At 38.0% G+C, this 19,273-nt stretch overlaps 2 protein-coding genes across 9 annotated transcripts in view; one reads left to right on the top strand and one right to left on the bottom strand.

Moving 5' to 3' along the window:
- The window catches only part of CMSS1 (cms1 ribosomal small subunit homolog), a 383,625-nt gene that overhangs the window by 11,808 nt on the left and 352,544 nt on the right, over positions 1–19,273 (top strand). The gene's annotated exons all lie outside the window — the stretch shown is intronic.
- Positions 1–19,273, bottom strand: part of FILIP1L (filamin A interacting protein 1 like) — a 113,525-nt gene that overhangs the window by 4,983 nt on the left and 89,269 nt on the right. For 2 of the 4 annotated variants that reach the window (XM_059164357.1, XM_059164360.1), the window contains one exon: positions 15,590–18,362. In XM_059164357.1, the coding sequence (XP_059020340.1) occupies positions 15,590–18,362 (2,773 nt within the window). Of the gene's footprint in view, positions 1–8,889; positions 9,152–9,798; positions 13,075–15,589; positions 18,363–19,273 lie in introns of those variants that run through there. The other 2 variants (XM_059164358.1, XM_059164359.1) reach the window with 2 other exon arrangements.

The following is a 19,273-nucleotide window of genomic DNA, read 5'->3' as shown; positions in this document are numbered from 1 at the left end:
TGTTTCTACAGAAATTTGTTTCCATGTTTTTATTGTACTGATAAAGTTCAGTTAAGTCTCTTTATGTAAACATTTAGTTACTGAAAATGCCCTTTAACTTTCAAAGCAACTGTATTTAGATTTTCAGATAAATGGTACATAGACTTAGCTAAAAATGTGAGGATTGCTAGAAAAGTTTTTGGACTTTTGTATTACTGACATTTTTTTAAATACTTAATCCTAAAAATAACAAGTGAGATACATATCAGAGTATCAACATACTCTTTCAGTCTCCTCCTTATCTATATGGTATTACTACCTTTCAGCCTGTCCTCAAGGTCTCATCTTCAGTGCTGAAATGCTCATTTTAACATTTTTACCTCTCAAATAGGCAGAACCTTTAAAAAATAAATAAATAAAACTCAGTGCCCAGTAAGGGTTTGGTGAGATGGGTGACCTCAGTGACGATTACAATAATAGTTTGGTGGAGTGTATCAAAATACCTAAAATTCAAACTCTGTGTATCACTGATTTTATTGCTAGGAATCTTTTCTAGGAAATAATCAGAGATGTAGGCAAGGCTATTCATTTTTAAATTATTTATAACAAAAGTTTATACTATAAATTACACTATAATCACCTGAAAGTATATGTTTTAATGCTTTTGAAGAAATAGGGATGCTTGTTTAGTAATGTTAAAAGCAGGATTAAAATCTATATATGTGCTTTAACTATGTATGTTTTAGGAGAAAATATGCCAGTGCTGTCAGTAAGTAACTGGTGAAGTTATAGGTGTTTTTTATTTTTCTTCTATTTTCTATATTTTCTACATTTTCTACAATAAGTATACAGTTAGAAAAAGCAACACTAAATTATATTAAGAGATTTTAAAAAGTGGGAAATACTTCAGAGATCAAAACGTTTATGTGAATATCAACCATATTTTCCCAACCACAAGTAGTAGCAGCTGCAACTGAAATCAGTGATGGACTAATTGAAGTTATCCTATCTTGTCATTATAGGCTTAATAATAGCCTTTCTAAGATAGGTTTCTGCAATGTTCTTTAACTTTGTCAAGATTTAGATGGGTTCTCCTATTGTACAAAAGTCTTTTGAAATCCTTTTTAAATTGTAGATTCCTGGGCCTTCCCCCTAGAAATTATAACTCATCTATCTTTGGATGGGCCTAGACATCTTCATTTTAAATAAACTCTCAGGGTGAGTCAGGTGGTCAGCCTGCCATACTGTGAGAAACACTGCGATAGTTGAACCTCCTTTAGAAGTAAGTTTAAAGTTGTGTAGTGCCTGGCTGACTCATTGGTGGAGCATTGGACTCTTGATCTCAGGGTTGTAATTTCGAGTTCTGCATTGGGTTTACTTAAAAATTACTTAAAAATAAAATCTGCAGGGGGCGGCTAGGTGGCGCCACTGATTAAGCATCCAACTCTTGGTTTCTGCTAAGGTGGTGATCTCAGGGTCCTGAGATGCAGCCCCTTGTGAGGCTCTGGGCTTTGTGTGGAGTGGGCTTAGGTTTCTCTCTCTCGTCCCTTTGCCCCTCCTCCCCAACTCTCCCACACTTGCATACTTTCTTTCATCTTGAACTCTGGCCTGCCTGGGTGTGGGAGATTTCAATGGTTTTCATCAACCTGTGGGGCTTTTAAAATACTGTGGGTGTCTACATCCCGTCTTAGAACCAACTGACTCTGATTGTTTAGGAGTGTAGGATATGAGCATGTGAGTTTTTAATGAACACAACAGGTTATTCAGAACTAAAAGCCCAGTGATAAACCATTTGGTATGGAACACAATATTGATGGGGCTTGTTTGTTTTAAGCTATATTGTTATGCTTTGGTGAAGACAGTGTGGTTTGGCATGATGGTCGTTGTGGGGGTCAGTTGTCAGGAAGTTACTGAGCTCCCCTTGTTTCTAGACCCATCAATAGTGCAAGCCAACTTTTTAAACTCTGATTTCACTACATAGTTTTGACCTCTAGATGGCAGCAAAGGCTAGTTATTTTATTAGAACAGTCCTAAATGTCGTTCACTGATCTTAAAAATGATGCTATGGTTTGCTTTATTTTTTTTCCTGTATGAATTTTATACTTGGACATGTTTCAGTAAATGAGGTATGGAGCTTTAAGATGTGTCATCTCTTGGATCATTTTTATAGAACATTATGTCAAATAGCTCCAGGACAGTTTTATCCAAATTTGGAGTGCATATTGTAGGTGGAATCTATGCATATGTCTGTTTTAAGACCACACAGTAAATGTTCTACTCAGAGTTGGAGGCTCCTGGGTTTCATCAGAAAGCAGATGTCTTGGAGGAGGTTAAGCTAGTTGGAAAGCTCATTCATAGAAGAAAAGAATTTTTATTTTTTTATTTTTATTTATTTTTTTTTTTTTTTAATGTTTAACTCAGTTCAACGTGGAGATTGGGATTTGGAATGGATAACGGGTCTGAAGGATGCCAAATTCAGTGAGGCAGAGGCATTGGTTTTATCTAGGGAGCAGTAGAAAGAAAAGGAGTATATGTGTGGAATGCATTCACTAAATTCTTAAAATGTTGGCTTATTTGGTCCATAGTTCCTAAAAAGAAACCAAGCAATCTAAAAGATTCCCTGGTTACAACAAGTCATTAAATGATACTGAGCCTTTCTGACCAAAAGAAGTGCAGAAAGGTGAAAATGTTTTCAGTTTTATTTGAAGTCTTAATTATGTAGCCCAATTTCAACTGGGTGCTTGTGCTCTTTCATATTATCATGGAAGATAAACATCTGAAAGCATACCAGAACAAAATCAGCATTTATAGGGAAGCTATTAGATCCTAGTTAGACAGCTGGAGTTAGGATGTTCCCTTTTCTGTAAATGAAATTAATTTTGTAAGTGCTTTGAACTTTCTGGAGATGTATTGGCAACATATTGTCTAAGAAAACAGTGTTCCCTTGGGAGTGTTCCTGACTCCAAGGACTGCACAACCCCTCAGGACACCTTTTGCTCTACAGATTGAAAGACTCAAGGCTCCCAAAGACCTCCTATAATTTTGATATGTGGTTATTGGGGTGATGCAGGGTGGGGGCAGATTCAGTGCTGCCTGACTCCCTCAAAAACCCAGCTGTGTTATCAGAATAACAATATTTTGTATTTTTGTTTTTATCTCTTTTTAATGGGAAAGTGTATAAGTTATTATGATAGATGTGGTGATGAAAAGGAGGAAATGATAAACTGGAAAAAAACTTTCAAATATTATTGCATTTATTTATTTTGTCTTTTGTATTGTTTGGTAAATCACTACTAATTTGTATAAAGAAGAAAAAAATGGAAAAGACAGATAATGAATCTGGCAGATATCCTAGAGTTTCATAAGCTGCTTTGGTTTTTTTCTCTTGATTTTCTCAGAACTTCCTCATTATACAATAAAACTTTATCGCTGTAGATTTTACAGTTTTATATGGTAAGTGTTCCTTAAAAAGGAAACTCTGTAGTTGGATTCGCTCATTCCTTTTAACCTCCTGTGAGAAGACATTTGGTTTTAAACAGAGTTGCAGTGCTATTATTTCTATTAAAGCATTGTCTAGTTTCTGAGGAGGTTAGAGAAAATTGATGCATTTATTTTATGATGTAATATGGTTTATGGTTGTACCTAGTTACATCCAACCTCTCTGTGGTAATTACACCATGGGCACTGAGGACAATCCAAGAATAAACACTGAAATATAGTTTTCAAAAATCCTTCCTAACCCAGTTACTTCCATTTAGTACCCACGTAGCATCACATATAGAAATAGTATGCTAAAATAAAATATAGTAACCTTGAACTATTGTCTTCCTTGTTTGTCCCCTTTCTTTTCCCTTTTTTTCTTTTAAGATTTTTTTTTTAAGTAATTTCTACATCTAATATGTGCTCAAACGTAAAACCCCAATACAAAGAGTCACATGCTCTAATGACTAAGCTAGCCAGGCGCCCCATCCTCTTTTCTTTTTATTCATTTATCAGATTTTTACCTCAGATGTTTTGTTTGTTTTTCTTTTTTGGTACTCTTCCCACCCCTTCTTTCTCATTTCTTCATTTGCACCCATTTAAGTGTTTTCAGTTGTTCACAGGCTTACCTTTTACAACAACCTTGAGTTAGCAGTTAGAGCAGAGGCTGTGATGCCAGGTAGACTTGGGTGTGCATTCTGGTACTGGCACCAACTAGCTTTGTGTCCTCAGGCAAGGCATTTAGCTCTTCAGACTTCAGTTTCCTCATCTGTAATACTTATCTGGGAATTAGATGACTACTTTAATGTTCTTTGAGGAGTAGGACAGACCCTGGCCCATCAGATAAGCGTTTGTTCTTACTAATATTAACGTTAAGAACTTTATCTTTTTCCTTACATTTGTTCTTAAGGTGCATATTTCCTGATTGTAATCATAACTTCTTTTCTTTGGTTATTTTATCTTTCTTGTTTTTCTGATTTACCCTCTCCAATTAATTATGGGAGACATGTTAGCAAGCATGGGAGTTGATGCAGCCAACCAAGTGGGTGCTGTGTTTACTGGGCCATGTTTCTGAGCAATTCTGATCCAGAAAAAGGATCTCTTTGCACAACGTTTTCCTTCTTTATCCTACTTGGTCTGATCGTCATCTTTTTTAGAGTGCCTGAAAACATACTATTTTCTACTTTTTTCTCTTTTGCTATCTTTTAATTGAAAAATGAAATGAAGTCCTTTGGCCCTAACACTGTGAGTCTATGAGAAGAACAAATGCAAACCAGCTATGGCCACCAGATACGTTGTTAGCCTCATGAGCCTTTGTAGAACACCTACTGCCAGCAGTATTTAAGTCCTAGGTAATGTAGTACAGTGGTTTTTTAACTTTATAAGCCCAAGAATGAACCAGGTAGATTGTTTAAAATGCGGATTTCTTGCATTGGTTTTTAGAGGTCTAGGCATGTGGAAATTTGTAGAGTCCTGAGTGATTCTTACAAAGGTGGTCAGTGACTGCATTTGAGAAACATTGATACAGGAGTTTCAAAAATAAATGATAGTAGATTCTTGCTCTCAAGAGATTACAGTATAGGAGGGATAACTAATAATTATAAAAAAAAAAAAGGCAAAATAAAGTGCTATAATAGAGGTACAAACAGAAGTATTTTGGAAACTCTAAGGATGATTGTGAAAAATAAGGAAGGCTTTCCAGAGGAATTGGCATTTGAGATAGGAGTTAAGGTTTCAATAGAATAAGCTTCTAGCCCTAGGAATAACAGGAGCAAGATACAAGGCAAGAAAGTTCAATGGTATGTGGGAGGATGGTCAGTACCGTGTTTTGGTGAGGATACAGAGGTTGCCCAGTTTCAAAGGGAGTTGAGTCAAAAGAGGAAGGCCTGATAGATTGCTTGCTCTTTGGATACTCCGTAATGTCAGTGTGAAGTAAGTGCTGTTTTTGGTGGTGGGGGCGTGGAGAGGACTGGAGAATTACCATGATTAGGAAGGTATTGTAGAAAGATCACTAGCAACAGGAGTGAAGATTGGATTAGAGATGTAAGGGGTTAAATGCAATAGATTAACTGCCTTACATTACCATCTGTACTGAGGTCTGGATTTGGGGAGTAGTAGCACAAATAAAAGGGGGGAGGGCAGAGAAAGAAATACTAGGGCAGAGTGGCTGACTAGATTGGGGAAGTAGGCAGAAAAGTGGAAAATGGCTCCTGGGTGTTGAACCTTGGAACAAGTAATATAGTGGACCATCATCAGAAGGAAGACAAAGAGCAACCCAAAAGCAGCAGTGCAGTGGGGTGTGGGCAGAGGCCAAGTTTGAAGTGTAGCTGGACCTTCCATGTGGACCTGTTTGGTAGGCATTGAAAACTTGAGAGATCTTGTTTTAAGAATCATCATGAGAGAAATTGTCAATACCATTCAAGTGGCTGAGAACCTAAGGGAAAAATGTAATTCCTTTTCACAGGCCAATCTCTTCTGCGACAGATAATTTTATATTCCTTTCCCAGAGCCTGAGAAGTGAGTTTTATTGGGCCCTATTCTGTGCTCGCATGCCCATCCCCACCACCCTCCATCCTGCTCTGCCCCTCCACAAGGCCACCAATCTTTCTGATAAGAATGTAACTAGTTCTGAGAGCAGCGCCCTACTGGAGGCATTTCTTCCCAGTTCTTGAAGGATGCATCGTGACTGAATTGTTATCCAGGCACTGATTAGCTAGCAGGGGGAAGGGAAATCCTGTCCCTGTCCTCCAGTGACCAGGCTGGCCCCTCTGCCATTGTCTCTAGACTGAGCAGACAGATTACGTAAACTTATATTCTGTGGGGGGATCTGCGAGTCTTAGGCACATGGGCGTTCAGTAATTACAGGATGCTCCCCCCCCACCCCCAGCACATTTCCTTCCTCATTGGCAGTCTGAGAAAACCTGGAATAGGGCCATAGTTGATAGGTTAGCCTATTAAAATAGTAATAATTGTCCATTGTTCTCCCTCGTCCTTTCATTACCCTTCTTAGAAGCTAAAATCAGCAGCCCTGACATTTATATTTTCCAAAATTTTTATAATAAATATGTATTAATCTTATAATTAGAAAAAAAGTTGTATATAAAAAGAATCGTGTTGCCTATTCCTGTCACTATGAGAGGTGTCATCCTTTTTCACTGAGATGTTACCCTTTGACCCTCTCCTTGTTACTCTGAAGGTATTGTTAGGTGTTTAAATGTTTATGTTATGGGCCTTTTGGGGATCTGTCACTATTTTTATTGCACAATTAACTCCTCTTTCTATAAAACTGTAATTTTCTGAAGCCTAATATCAATGAATTCACGTAAGAACAGCATTAAAAGGCAAAGAACAGAAAAGGGATAGTTCTTTTTAAGAGAAGGAGGAAGCAGTGAGCAGTCAGCTCACTAATAATGAAGGGCTGTAATTTGTTCTTGAGGAATTGTAGGTTGTTTGAAGAGTGGCTGCATCGAAGCAAGTATTTTTACGTATTTAATTATTTACAAGAGATACATTGAAGACCAACTTGAAGACTTTCTCTAAAATGTCAATTTTATTTGTGGTTTACAGTGATTTAATCCTGAATTGGAAGCGGAATTTAGAGACTGACAAGGTTGAACCCTAATACTTTTCCCACTGACCTGGGAGGATAAATAGCGCGTCTTCTTCCCTTTTTTTTTTTTTTTTTTTCCTTTAAGATGATTCTGGGATCATCATTCTTTCCTTTTAAGATATCATGTTGCTTGAGAAATGGAAATCCTAAACTAGGGTATACCATCCAGGAAGATTTTCTAGTCTTCTGTGATAGCAGAAGTCCCACTACCTCTGGGCTAAGTTGGTGGTGCTTATCTACGGTGGCTAGACTTTGATCTTTTGATTGTGTTTTCTGGAAGTGTTGGATCACTATTCAGACTATGAAGGCACCTACTTTCTTATGAGCTTTGATGTGCATGGTTGTGATGCTTCCTCTGTGGATCATTTTTGTTCACTTCTGTTGCTTTGCAGGTACCTCATACTCCACGCTCTTTCTGCATGCCTGACATTTTCCTGATGATGAGAAACTGTGCTTCTCCTTGCTCTTGCTTTCTCCCATGTCCTATCCACAGCACATCCCCAAGTCCGTCTTCCCCATGCCTGCCCTTTTATGTAAGGTGTGGCCTCTCACATTCATAATTACTTATTCCCCTAACAGTAACCTCAGGGAAATGGGAGGAGTTGGATGGGGAATCAGATCCCTCTGGACTGTGGTGATCATGGAAGTTTTCAGAAAAGGTAAGGCTTGAGCCAGACTTTTCAGTGTGAGTCACTTGATGAGAGAAGAGAAAATTATCCATGTAGAACAGTGGGGAGGAGGTAGGGGAAAGTCCTGTGCATATTTAGGGACACTCCAAGTGTTCTGGCTAAAGTGGCAGACTTTTGAGACAAGGATGTAATGTTAGGCAACCTGTAAGTTGAGGTAATGGAGAGGTTCAAATGCAATTTATTGTGCTTTCCACTTACACTGTGGTAGCTTCTCAGTATGTTTCTATGGAAAGAGAATGGACAAGATTTGTGTTATAATGTCTCATTCTTATCACATACTAACAGAACAACCTGAAGCAATTTTCCTTACATCTCACAATTAAAATTTTTTTATCTCTAAAATTGTGAAGATACCTACTTTATAGGGTTGTTGTGAAATAAGTGTATAAAGAATTAGTTGTTTCCATTATCTCACTTCTCTGAGGTGTGATAGAATGCTCCCTAACATTATATTCAAGGCCCTTCAGAATCTAACAGGACCAAACCCTTCAAGTCTTACCCCCTGCTCTAGCCCTCTCATCTGCAGCCATACTGTGCTGCTCTTTATTCCATGAACATTGTTTTTTTTTTCCTTTTCTATCTGCCATCACATCTCTGCTCTTGTAGGCATTTCCCTGGAACACCTCTTATCCTCTCTTTATCATATTCTTCCTCATCTCTCATCTGTTTCTGAAACCTAACCCCCAAACCTTGCCCCTATAATAATGGGCTCCTCCTCCAAATTCCTATAGTACTTACTATCTATAGAATTCCTTCCCTATGTTATGATCTTAATTACCTTTTAAGGTAGTCTTCAGTTCCCACCCTAGACACTTGCATAACTGCCTTATACAGCAATGAGTAATATTAGGAGCTTTATAAATGTTGGTTGGTTCATTCTTGTAGCTGATTTGTTGAAGAATGAAGAAAGCTTGTATTCTAATAGAAGACATTTGTGCCTCTAGTGGTTATAAGCTACTACAGAGAGAATTGAAACTTCTCATAGAGGACTCTTTGGAAAGGGCTGAACAGTGAAGGGTTATCTCTTAAGATCATGGGCATCCTCCTAAAACTGACTTTTCACCCACTTAGGCAAACATGATTGGTTCTCTACACTTTACTTCTCTTGAAGGCATGTGAGAAATGCAAAGCTCATCTGAAAACTCAAGTTTATAATATGGTATTGAAAGAAACAAAGGTACAATATATTAACACAAAAATAAATATCAAATACACACATGCTTTGGGCCAGTCTGTCAAATTAGTGGAAACAATCCTTATGTAACTCAAGTCTTCAGTGCAGATTTTTAAAGTTGCTTTGAGGCTTATGTTTAGTCAGATTCAAGATTTTCATCTCTATATAACAGACGTAATTTTCAAATGAGCTGCTAGATTTTTTTCCCACCAGCAAGTCCTGTAAAAAAGGAACTGGCTTATAGTTAGTTAGTCCATCTCTCTATTGCAGTGGTTCTCAAATGGAGGTGATTTTACCCCCCAGAGAACATTTGGCCATCAGGAGCCATTTTTGTTTATCACAGTTGGAGGATGCTGCTTGGCATCTGGTTGGTAGAAGCCAAGAATGCTCCTAGACATCCTGGAGTGCATAGAACATCCCTCTACAACGAAGAATCATCAGATCCAAACTGTCAATAGTCCTGAGGTTGAGAAGGTTTGCTCTAATAAGAAAAGAGCTGATATGTTGAAGACTAAAAGACTAATTCATAGAAAACACAGGGCACCTGGGTGGCGCAGATGGTTAAGCAGCTGCCTCCTGCTCGGGTCATGATTTCCAGGTACTGGGATCAAACCCCACTTCAGGCTCCCAGCTCAGTGGGGAGTCTGCTTCTCCCTTTCCCTCTGCCTCTCATTGCTTGTGCTGTCTCTCTCTCTCAAGTGAATGAACAAAATCTTTAAAAAAAAAAAAAAGAAGAAGAAGAAGAAAAGACATCTTTGGAGACCATCTAGTAGTTAGGACACCTACAAGTAGGAAAATGAGGAAGAAGAAATTTAATTTCTTTTTTTTTTTTAAAGATTTATTTATTTATTTGTTTATTTGACAGAGAGAGAGAGAGAGAGCACAAGTAGGCAGAGTGGGAGGCAGAGGGAGAGGGAGAGGGAGAAGCAGGCTCTCCACTGAGCAGAGAGCCCAATGCAGGGTTCGATCCCAGGAACCTAGGATCATGATGTGAGCTGAAGGCAGCCACTTAACTGATTGAATCAGCCCGGCGCCCCAGAAATTTAATTTCTAAAAGGAAACTCTGCAGATAATCGGTTTATTTATGCCCTGCCTTATTTCCCAAAGGAATTTTAAGCAATTTAAAAAGGGAGAGAATTCAGAAATCACTGGAAGTTAGAACTAGATATGATCTTAGAGATCACCAAGTCCAGTTCTCTTTATTTCACAAAAATTAAGTAACTTTTCTAGGGCCCCATAGTTGGCTGGGAAGGGCATGAACTGGAACCTGAACTTGTTTGCTGGCTTCAAATATTCCCTCTGACCCCATCCCTCCACTTCTCTAAATCTTTCTTTGACCTATTTCAAGCCTCATTTGCTCTATGAAGCCTTGTTAATCTACAGTAGTCCTGCTTAATCTCTAGTTTACTGTGTGAATTTAGTTTGCACTTGATTAAATATTATCTACTCCTCTTTTCTTTCTCGTCTCTTCCTTTGCTCAGAATAATAAACTCTTCAGGGTGAGTGAATCTTTTATCTCCCTACCTGCCCCCGTGTCAGGTAGAAGGTAGGCAGTTTGGTATGTCATGGTCAGTAGATTAACCAGTTGTGTCCATGTGGTGCTTTGAAGAAAACACACAATGTGTGTCACTGAGGTATATGAGTGGCATGTCACTTAGGGAACCCATTCCACCTTTCCAGAGGCCTAGAGGATGCAAAGTGAAACAGCCTTTGTAGGTTTTTAGAGCCTGTATACACTGTTAGTTATGCAAAGATGACTAGGCCTTCAAAAGCAAAATAGAACTCAGAGGCAAAAAAAAAAATCCTAGATGATATTACAAAAATATCATACATGACCATTTGGCTATGGGGGGAAAAGGAACTTACTAAAATAAGAAAGCTAAAAAAGCTTTCAAAAATTGCCTTCATCAGACAAATTTTATTTTTCTTGATCAATAATTTTATTTTTTAAAAAAAAGTGAAATTTTAAAATGAAGCTACAAGTAAAGAAGATTATACCTAGGATAGCTGACTGTAGCCCAGAGTACATTTTTATGGCACCATTTTTTAAAAAAGGTTTTTATTTATTTATTTGTCAGGGAGAGAGAGAGCATGCACAAGCAGGGGGGGTGGTAGGCAGAGGGAGAAGCAGGTTGCCTGCTGAGCAAGGACCCTGACTCGGGACTTGATCCCAGGCCCTTGGATCATGACCTGAGCCAAAGGCAGACGCTTAATCGACTGAGCCACCCAGGTGTCCCTATGCCACCATTTTAAGTATAAAAACTAGTGTTCTGATGGAATGTTGACAAATTTATATATGCTACCATATCAACAGGGTTAAAATTCATTATCAAATGATAAAGTACTTAACTGGTTGGACTCCCTAAGGATTCCTTACCCTACAGTATTGCCTTGAGGGCATGCCTGCTTTGATATATTTCACTGCACAGTGGAAGGGTCCATCCATTGGAAAGGAAGGGATTTGGAGTTCAATCTAAATGAAAATGAATTAGAGGAGGTTTGAGATTGGGGACTTTATTGAACCACTTATCTTCTTTGCTCTTTCTTGGCATTTGCTCCACTGTGGCCTAAGGTGAATGGAGTCCTTTGTTTTGGTTCATCCAAACTGCTGTCTTTAGTGTGTTTCTGGACCATTCCCAAGAAATGCTGTAGGCCTTTGGGGGGCCCTGGATCTGAGGGAAGAACATCTTGTAGGTGCCAGACAGCCTGCTACTGCTCAGCTAAAGATTCAGGCATCTATGCTTTGGTACAGTTGTAAAAGTAGGAACTTTTCCACCTTATAAATGGTAGTTTTTATTAAGCTTTTCTTCTGAGTAAAAAGAAAATCTGGGAAATGAGCTTTCTGTTTGTTATGCCAGCCACTAGAAAGCAGAATAGTCACAATTCCTTGGACTGGTATAATTCATTCTGATAGAGCAGGGCTACTGTCAGAACACGTTTGCTAATGTTTATCAATGTGGAAATTTCTAAAACAGTGGAATTCCTACTTTAGAATACATACTAATCAGCAGAGGTATTTGTGCAGCTTCCCGGGTCCTACCCTTATAGGACCATCGAGATTCTCATACATGTATCTTGGATTTTACTTTGAGAAACACAGATCTTAATGTTTGGGGCATACATTTTTGCCTGATTGTTTTTTCTTAGGATTGCAAAGCAAAATGATTTTTGGAGGGCAAAACAATAACAGAAACCAAGGCTTAGGGAAATAGAATGTTGTTATAAAGATCGTTCCCTGCCTTTATCTAATAAGTTTCAAAGGAGACTCACTCTGTAAAGATTCAGGATCAAAGAAGCTACCAAAAACATGTTTTTGTCCGGAATTCTAATTCATTAAAGATCATTAAATGCTTAGGCTCCAAGTTTAAAAAAGTTTTTAATGAAATACCCCTTTTATGACCATCTTATAGTGCAACCTAATTTTTATCCTTTGGGTGTCATGAATATTTGTCTTAATGTCTTGGCATTGTGAACTATAGTTGTGGAGACCTTCTGAGTATATTTATGTAATCCTGTCATTATCTTGAATGTACAGAGACCTTCCCTTATATGTAAAGTTCCAACTATAGTAATTCACATTGTCCTAGTAAGGGTGATGATTTTATTTTTGCCATTGCCCCCAGGGAACAGAGGCATCCTTAGGGGAAATTTTGCCTTTGTTCTTAAAAGGACAGAAGAATATGGAAAATCATTTAAATCTGTGGAAGGATGCTGCAACTTAAAAATTTAAAGAGATAGGGGACTGAGTAAAAATGAAAATTGGTTCTGAAGCTGGGACTTCATATAAAATGAAAGATATTTTATCAGATGTATATAAAAACTGTCTTCTGTGAGTCTCTCATTGGCCTCCTTCTTTCAAGAAAACAAATTTCCACCCTTACATATCTCATCTGAAGATTTTCCAGTGTCACTTCCTTCCTCCTTCCTAGCTTTCAAGGTTTTTCTGTGATTATATACAAATGAAAAAGAAAGTTCTATAACCTTTCAAACATATACAGGATATAAAAATTTAATTTTGAGGGGTACCTGGATTAAGCATCTGCCTTCAGCTCAGGTCACAATCCCAGTGTCCTGGGATTGAGCCCCATGTCCAGCTCCCTGCTCAGTGGAGAGCCTGCTTCCCCTCCTTGTGCTCACTCTCTCTGTCAAATAAATAAATAAAATCTTTAGAAAAAACTAAGTAAAAAATTAATTTTGAAATTAAGGACCAAAAGTCTAGAATGTGTGATGGGAAGATGCTCCTTTTTAATGTGTGATTTTATGGAAAGGGGAAGATGCTTTTTTTCCCCCCAGAAATGGTGCTGTCCTTACCATAAATTTTAATTAGTAACACTTTTAATAATCTATATATGTTATTAATATGACAATGTTCCTAAATTCTGATTGTGATGTGAATTATTATACTGAAGTAACCCTCCCAGTAGAGGAACCTCTAAAGAGGTTCAGTTCCTTGAAAGTCCAATAAACTTCTAGTAACATTAATCACTTGGGATGCCTATTTATAGTAAATACCTAGAGCAGGTGATGAAATGAGAATTTGCATTGTAATCATGGAGCACAGATCCCATGGTGTTAACTTTATTGTAGAGAATTATTCTGGCTCACATGAGAAATTGAATCCTTACAAAAGGGTTGAACTATTGAAGAGCCCAGAGCTTTTCAAACCCTGTTAGTTAACAGGTGAGCCAGGAATGGATCTCCCCTCAGCAGCTGGGTGGCATCTTATGCAATAGCATTATCAATGTCTACTATTATACAATGTCATCTTATGCAATAGCATTATCAATGTCTACTTTGAAAAATGCTAAATTAAGTATGTAGTTTCCTCTAAAATTCTAGCCCACGGTGACTTAAAAATAAAAATAGTTTTGGGGCAACTATGTGGTTCAGTTGGTTAAGCATCTGCCTTGGGCTCAGATCCTAATCTCAGGATCCTAGGGTAGAGCCCTGCTCAGTAAGGATTCTGTTTCTCCTTCTCCCTCTGCCTCTTTCCAGCCCCCCCTCTTCATTCTCTCTCTCTTTCTCAAATAAACAAAACCTTTTAAAATAAATAAATAAAAATCGTTTTGAAAAACCTTTAGACCATCATGTATTTTGTAATACAGTTGGGTCACTGCCGATTCCCAAGATAAATGTGTTTAAACAGAAGCTTTCTCATTCATCACCAGCCTCAGCTTTCATCCAAATTTATTTAATGATGATGGAAGCCCACAGCATTGGTGTTGCAGTTCATCACCATGGAAGTGTTTCTGTCAACAAATCTTCGCTTTCCTATCATGAAATTGATTTTGCAGGGAAAAGGAGGATAATTGTGGAAGATTTCTTTTACTTCTCAAGATTTTCAGTTTGCCTGGGTGTCTAAATGAATTGTGTTTAAAATTAGTAGCTGGCAGTAAAATTGACCAAAAGAAATTAACATTTATGAGGTTGGAAAAAGGGAAACTGGTAATGAACTATTTTGTCTGAATTTTTGTCTAAATTTTCCTCGACTAACATAATGTATGATTTTTTTTTAAAAAATGCCTTTTCTATAACTTGTATTTAAAACTATCTTTGGCTTTTATTTGCTTGTTTAGAGGTAGGGAGAAATGCAATTATATTGTAAGCTTCTGAATATAGCTGATTTACAAGCAAGGTGGGAAGCATCTACCTTAAATCATCCAAACTATTTTAGAAAAGAGATAGGAAAGAAAAATAAGAATGACATTTTTGCTTTGAAGCAGTGTTCAAGGGCATATATCATAGTGGCTTATTTCATATTTAGATGCAAATACATACGTTATGGGGGTTTTCACCTGTAGTAGAAATACAGTTAACTCTTGATTATCAAGGTAACTTGTGTTTTCAAATGTGCTTTTTCTGGCTTCCTGTCACATTTCATTTTTACTTTCACCATCAGCTTATATGTGCTCATAAAAGCAAATTATTTAATATTTTATTCACTTAGTGTCAGTAAACATTTATTAAGTTCTTAATATGTGCTAAGCACTTTGCCGGGCACCAGGGATACTGAAATACATCTGATACTGGAAGTTAAGTTTGCCCCTGAGAGATCTTACAGTTCACTTTAAAATCAAAGAAACATAAATTTTATTTATTTGAACCACTTCCTCTTCCTCTAATAACATGTGATCAGAAGCTGACTGTAATGGGAGGTGGGAAGTCGGTCCTACTTGTTTTTAAGGAAGAATTAATAGACCTTATGAACAGAAAGTAAAATTCTATTATACATGCAAAAATATAACACAAAATGACCAAAAAAAAAAAAAAATTCAGCAAGCAATGGTAAAAATAACATTATTTACTGCTTTAAAATGTTAAGGTATTTCATCAAGACAAGTTGCAGTGAAATTAATGTGAGTTATGGAAAATGAAATACATAAAAATGTATTTATACAAGTGTAGACTAAATATTTTCCATACAGGTATGTAAATGAAAAGATATACAGTAAGTGCACACTTGATATGACTATTGCAGGCAACACTTAGTTAGTTTCAGATACTCTTGGATAGTTCATGCACAAACCTTCCCAAAGAACAAGTTCAGTCAGTCTTTTGGGGGATGTGGAGGGATAATTAAAAAGGATTGAGTTCCTTGCAACAATATCACTATAGACTGGATGAGGGTGAGAGTCGTCAGTTATATATATTACTTACTGTAATTTGTGATTGTCGAGGAAGAGGTGTGGCTGTTGGTGTAATAGTAATACTGCTGGTGACTTTATTGGTTGTTTTGTTTAGTGCCCCATTAGTTAAGCCTTGAGTTCGGTTATCCTGTGGTGGCGTTGAAGGGCTGGCAGGTCTCACGGGGCTGGCTACAGCTTGCATGTAAGGACTTCCTAAGTGAATGTGGATTTTATTATCCTCAGTAGTTATCACACTTGAACTGTTGCTGTTTGAACGTTGAAACTGCCACGATGATTGCCGGTCAGGGGAGACTCTGAAAATTGCATGCTTGGCACTGATTTCTATTGGCTCTGGGGAACGTCCCTGCTCAGGAGAGCCTGCTGAACCAGTCACAGCCAAAACCTGAATAGGTGACATTGTCCTTTCTGGAGTTATAGAACCACAAGACTCTGGGGTCTGCGCTCTGGCAAAGGTTGCCGTAGTAATTGGGGACATATTTGGCTCTATATTCATGAGGCCTTCAGCAGAAATTTTGGATTTCACCGGTGTTATGGAGGCATTTTGGAGGATGGTTATCCTTTGCTTTGGGGTGCCACAGTTTGGTATCACTGCAGTGCTTGTATAAGAGTGAGCACTCTCTGTAGTTGGACTTGTGATTTCAAGAGTGGCTGTGTTTTGAATATGGTCTGGAGTAACTTTTATATGAAGTGGCTGCCCAGGCGTGTGGCTTAGGACTAGATCTCCAGGTTGCATGAAATTGCCATTGGGTTTAGTTTGTATTTTTCCATTCTGAGGATGGCTCTCCTTCGATTTCATCCAAGGAATCCATAGCTTCCTGTTAACAGGACAGGGAGAAGATGAATTGCATTTTAAGGACAGCACAGATTCCTCATTAGGGTCCTCCTCCTGGTCTTCACTCTCTTCATACAACTGACCATTGATGACTGCTCGTTCCAGAGGAATGAGACTCTTGTAATCGGGCGGCTCATTGTCTGCTACTTCTGTCTGAACTTCTTTAGAAAATACTTGAGGGTCAGAGGTGATTCTTCCATTGAGACTAGGCCTGAGGCTCTTACTAAAATGCCGGTACCTCTCTAACTCTTTAGTGAGGTTTTCAATCTCTCTTCCTAAATCTTTGTTCCTGTTTTCTTGTTGATTGAGTTTCTTTTGTAGAACCGAATGATCTCCCTGGAGATGACATATGAGGTCCTCAGTTGCCATGTATTCATGAATTTTCTCTTTCAGTGCATCTACTTCTCTTGAGAGGTGCCCTGACTTCGCTTCTTCTTCTTGAAGCCTTTTGAAAAGCCACTCTTCATGGCTGGACTCTGTCTTTTCTGCTAACTTGTACTTTTCAAGTTCCATTTTAACATGTTCCAGCTCTTCAGATAAAAATTGAGCTTTATCTCGCTCATTAGCATACCTTCGTTCTAGAGTCTCATACTCATCTTCTGTTTTCATAAGGTCATCCTCAATGGCTTTCATATCCTTTAACTTCAGTCTCAGTCTTTCCACTTCTTGAGAGAGTTCTTTAATCTTATTGTTTTCTTGGTGTAATGCTGTTGTGGACTTACTAGAATCTTGATTTAATTTGTTTTTTAGGAAATCTTTCTCAATTGCTTCCAATGATTGAAGCCTATTTTTCAATAGATTAACTTTGGATAGGAGATCATTTCCTTTCTCTTCTTCTGCTTTTAGTTTGTTCTTTAGATCATCTCTCTCCTTGGTGACACTGTACATTTTTTCTTCCACATCAGTTTTGGACTTCAGTGCCCTTTTTGTTTCCTCAATTAACTTCTCAGTAACTGTTGCTACTTTATTTTGCTCCATTTGAAGCTGAGAAGCAGCAGCTTGTAACTTATCTTCAGTTTGCTTTAATTTTTCACTCATTGTTTTCCTTTCATCTACCAGCATCACAGTTAATGTTTTCAGTTTAGTTAAGTCCTCTTTTAGGGTGAATTCTGTCTTTTCCAGCCGACTTTCAATGGCTTCTAGCTCTTTGATTCTTACTTTTAAACTCTCCAGTTCTTGAGACAACTGCTTTGTGGTCATCCTTTCTTTTTCTAAATTGCATTTCAGAGAGTAACATTCTTGTTTGCTTTTGTTGAAGGCATCTTCTAATTTGTCCAGAGCCATAATTCTTTTATTGAGCTTTTCAACCTCAAATTTGAAGTCTTTACTCTGAGATGTTTCCTTTTCGAGCCTCTTATTGAGATCTCTGCACTGCTCCTCCATTTTTATGAGTTCTTCATCCTTCCCTTCCATTTCTAGCACACGTTTCCTGAGCTCCTCCACCTCAGCCATGATACCACAGTTTCCATATTCTCCCTTGTTGATTTTTTCTCTTATATCTTGCAGCTCCTCTTCTGCTTTTCGTAAAGACCTGTTTGTCTCTTCTAACTCATCAATTTGCCGGCTAAGTGCTGCCAGCTTTTGTCGAAGCTGACGATTTTGGCTGTCCTCATTGGTGAGCTTTGCCATAATTGTTTCTTGGTTCTGGTCAAACTTTGTGGTCTGTGTTTGCAGTTCTTTCTCTAGTCTGGTTGCTTTCTGCTCTTCTTCCCGAACTCGAGTTTCAGCGAGGGCTAGTTTAGCATGTGTTTCCTTTGCACTTGTGGTTAGGTCTTGGATTTTCTGTCTTTGAAGGGCAAGCTGTGCCGTCAGCCTTTGTTGTTCGTCCACCACCATCAAAGCAAAAGACTTCAGTTTGGTCAGCTCCTGTTTCAGGGCGGTGACCCTCTTTTCCTTTTCTTGCTCCTTCTTCTCCTGGGACTTGGTTTCTTGGTCAATCAACTTCTTTAATCTGAAAAATAGAAGAATGCATTCTATTTTGTGATTGGTGCTTTAGTAACTTATCAGCTGTCATTAAAAAATTGTATAATTTTAAAAGATTGATCAGCTATACAGAATATGGAAAGGAATTCCTGAATTTGATTGGAGAGGAGAATCTTGATAAGCAGTTATCTTGCTTTTTTGCTTTCACTACTCCCTCTCCCCCCACCCCTTGTTGATTGGTAATAGTTGTAGTTCACCAGGAGCCTTGGTGGAAGAGTAAAGGTAAAAATACTTTGTTTAAATTGCTTGTGTAATACAATCAGTAGACAGTCTAGCCTGAAAGCTGTAAAAAACGGAGTTTCAAGGTGACCTGGCTTCAATACTGGCTGTATTCTACCAGCTAATTAACCTGGGCAGTTATTTAACATCCTTGAGCTTCAGCTTCCTGATATGAAAAATGGAGGCAATAAGTGTATTACTTCACTGGCCATTTGTGAAAATTAAATGAGATAATTTGTCTAAGATTCTTATAGTGCTGGCACAAAGTAAACATTTGGTAAGTGTCAGCTATTGCTCTTGTCCTTTCTCATTAATGTGGCTATGGTTACATTTATAAAATGTTTTGCCTGAACCTTTATAATATGTGGCACATTACGTTTGATACTCAATTTCTTGATTCTTTATTGAGATGAAATTTTATTCACAATGCTTAGAAATTATACACTTCACTGATGGACCTTTCTGCCAATTAAAATATGGTTTGCATTAGCATAACATTGTGCCAGGAACCATTCACCTCACATATATCTTTATCCCCATAGTGACTGGCAGTTGAATGAAGGGAATTGAAAGGCATCTGAAGGGGTTGAGTTGTCATACCTTACGGCAAGAGTACAGGGTTTAATAGGAAAGAGTTGATTAGTCAGATGGTAGAAATGA

Source organism: Mustela lutreola, chromosome 2, assembly GCF_030435805.1.
Source record: "Mustela lutreola isolate mMusLut2 chromosome 2, mMusLut2.pri, whole genome shotgun sequence".
Classification (NCBI taxonomy): Eukaryota; Metazoa; Chordata; class Mammalia; order Carnivora; family Mustelidae; genus Mustela; species Mustela lutreola.
This window is presented reverse-complemented; position numbering and strand designations above follow the sequence as displayed.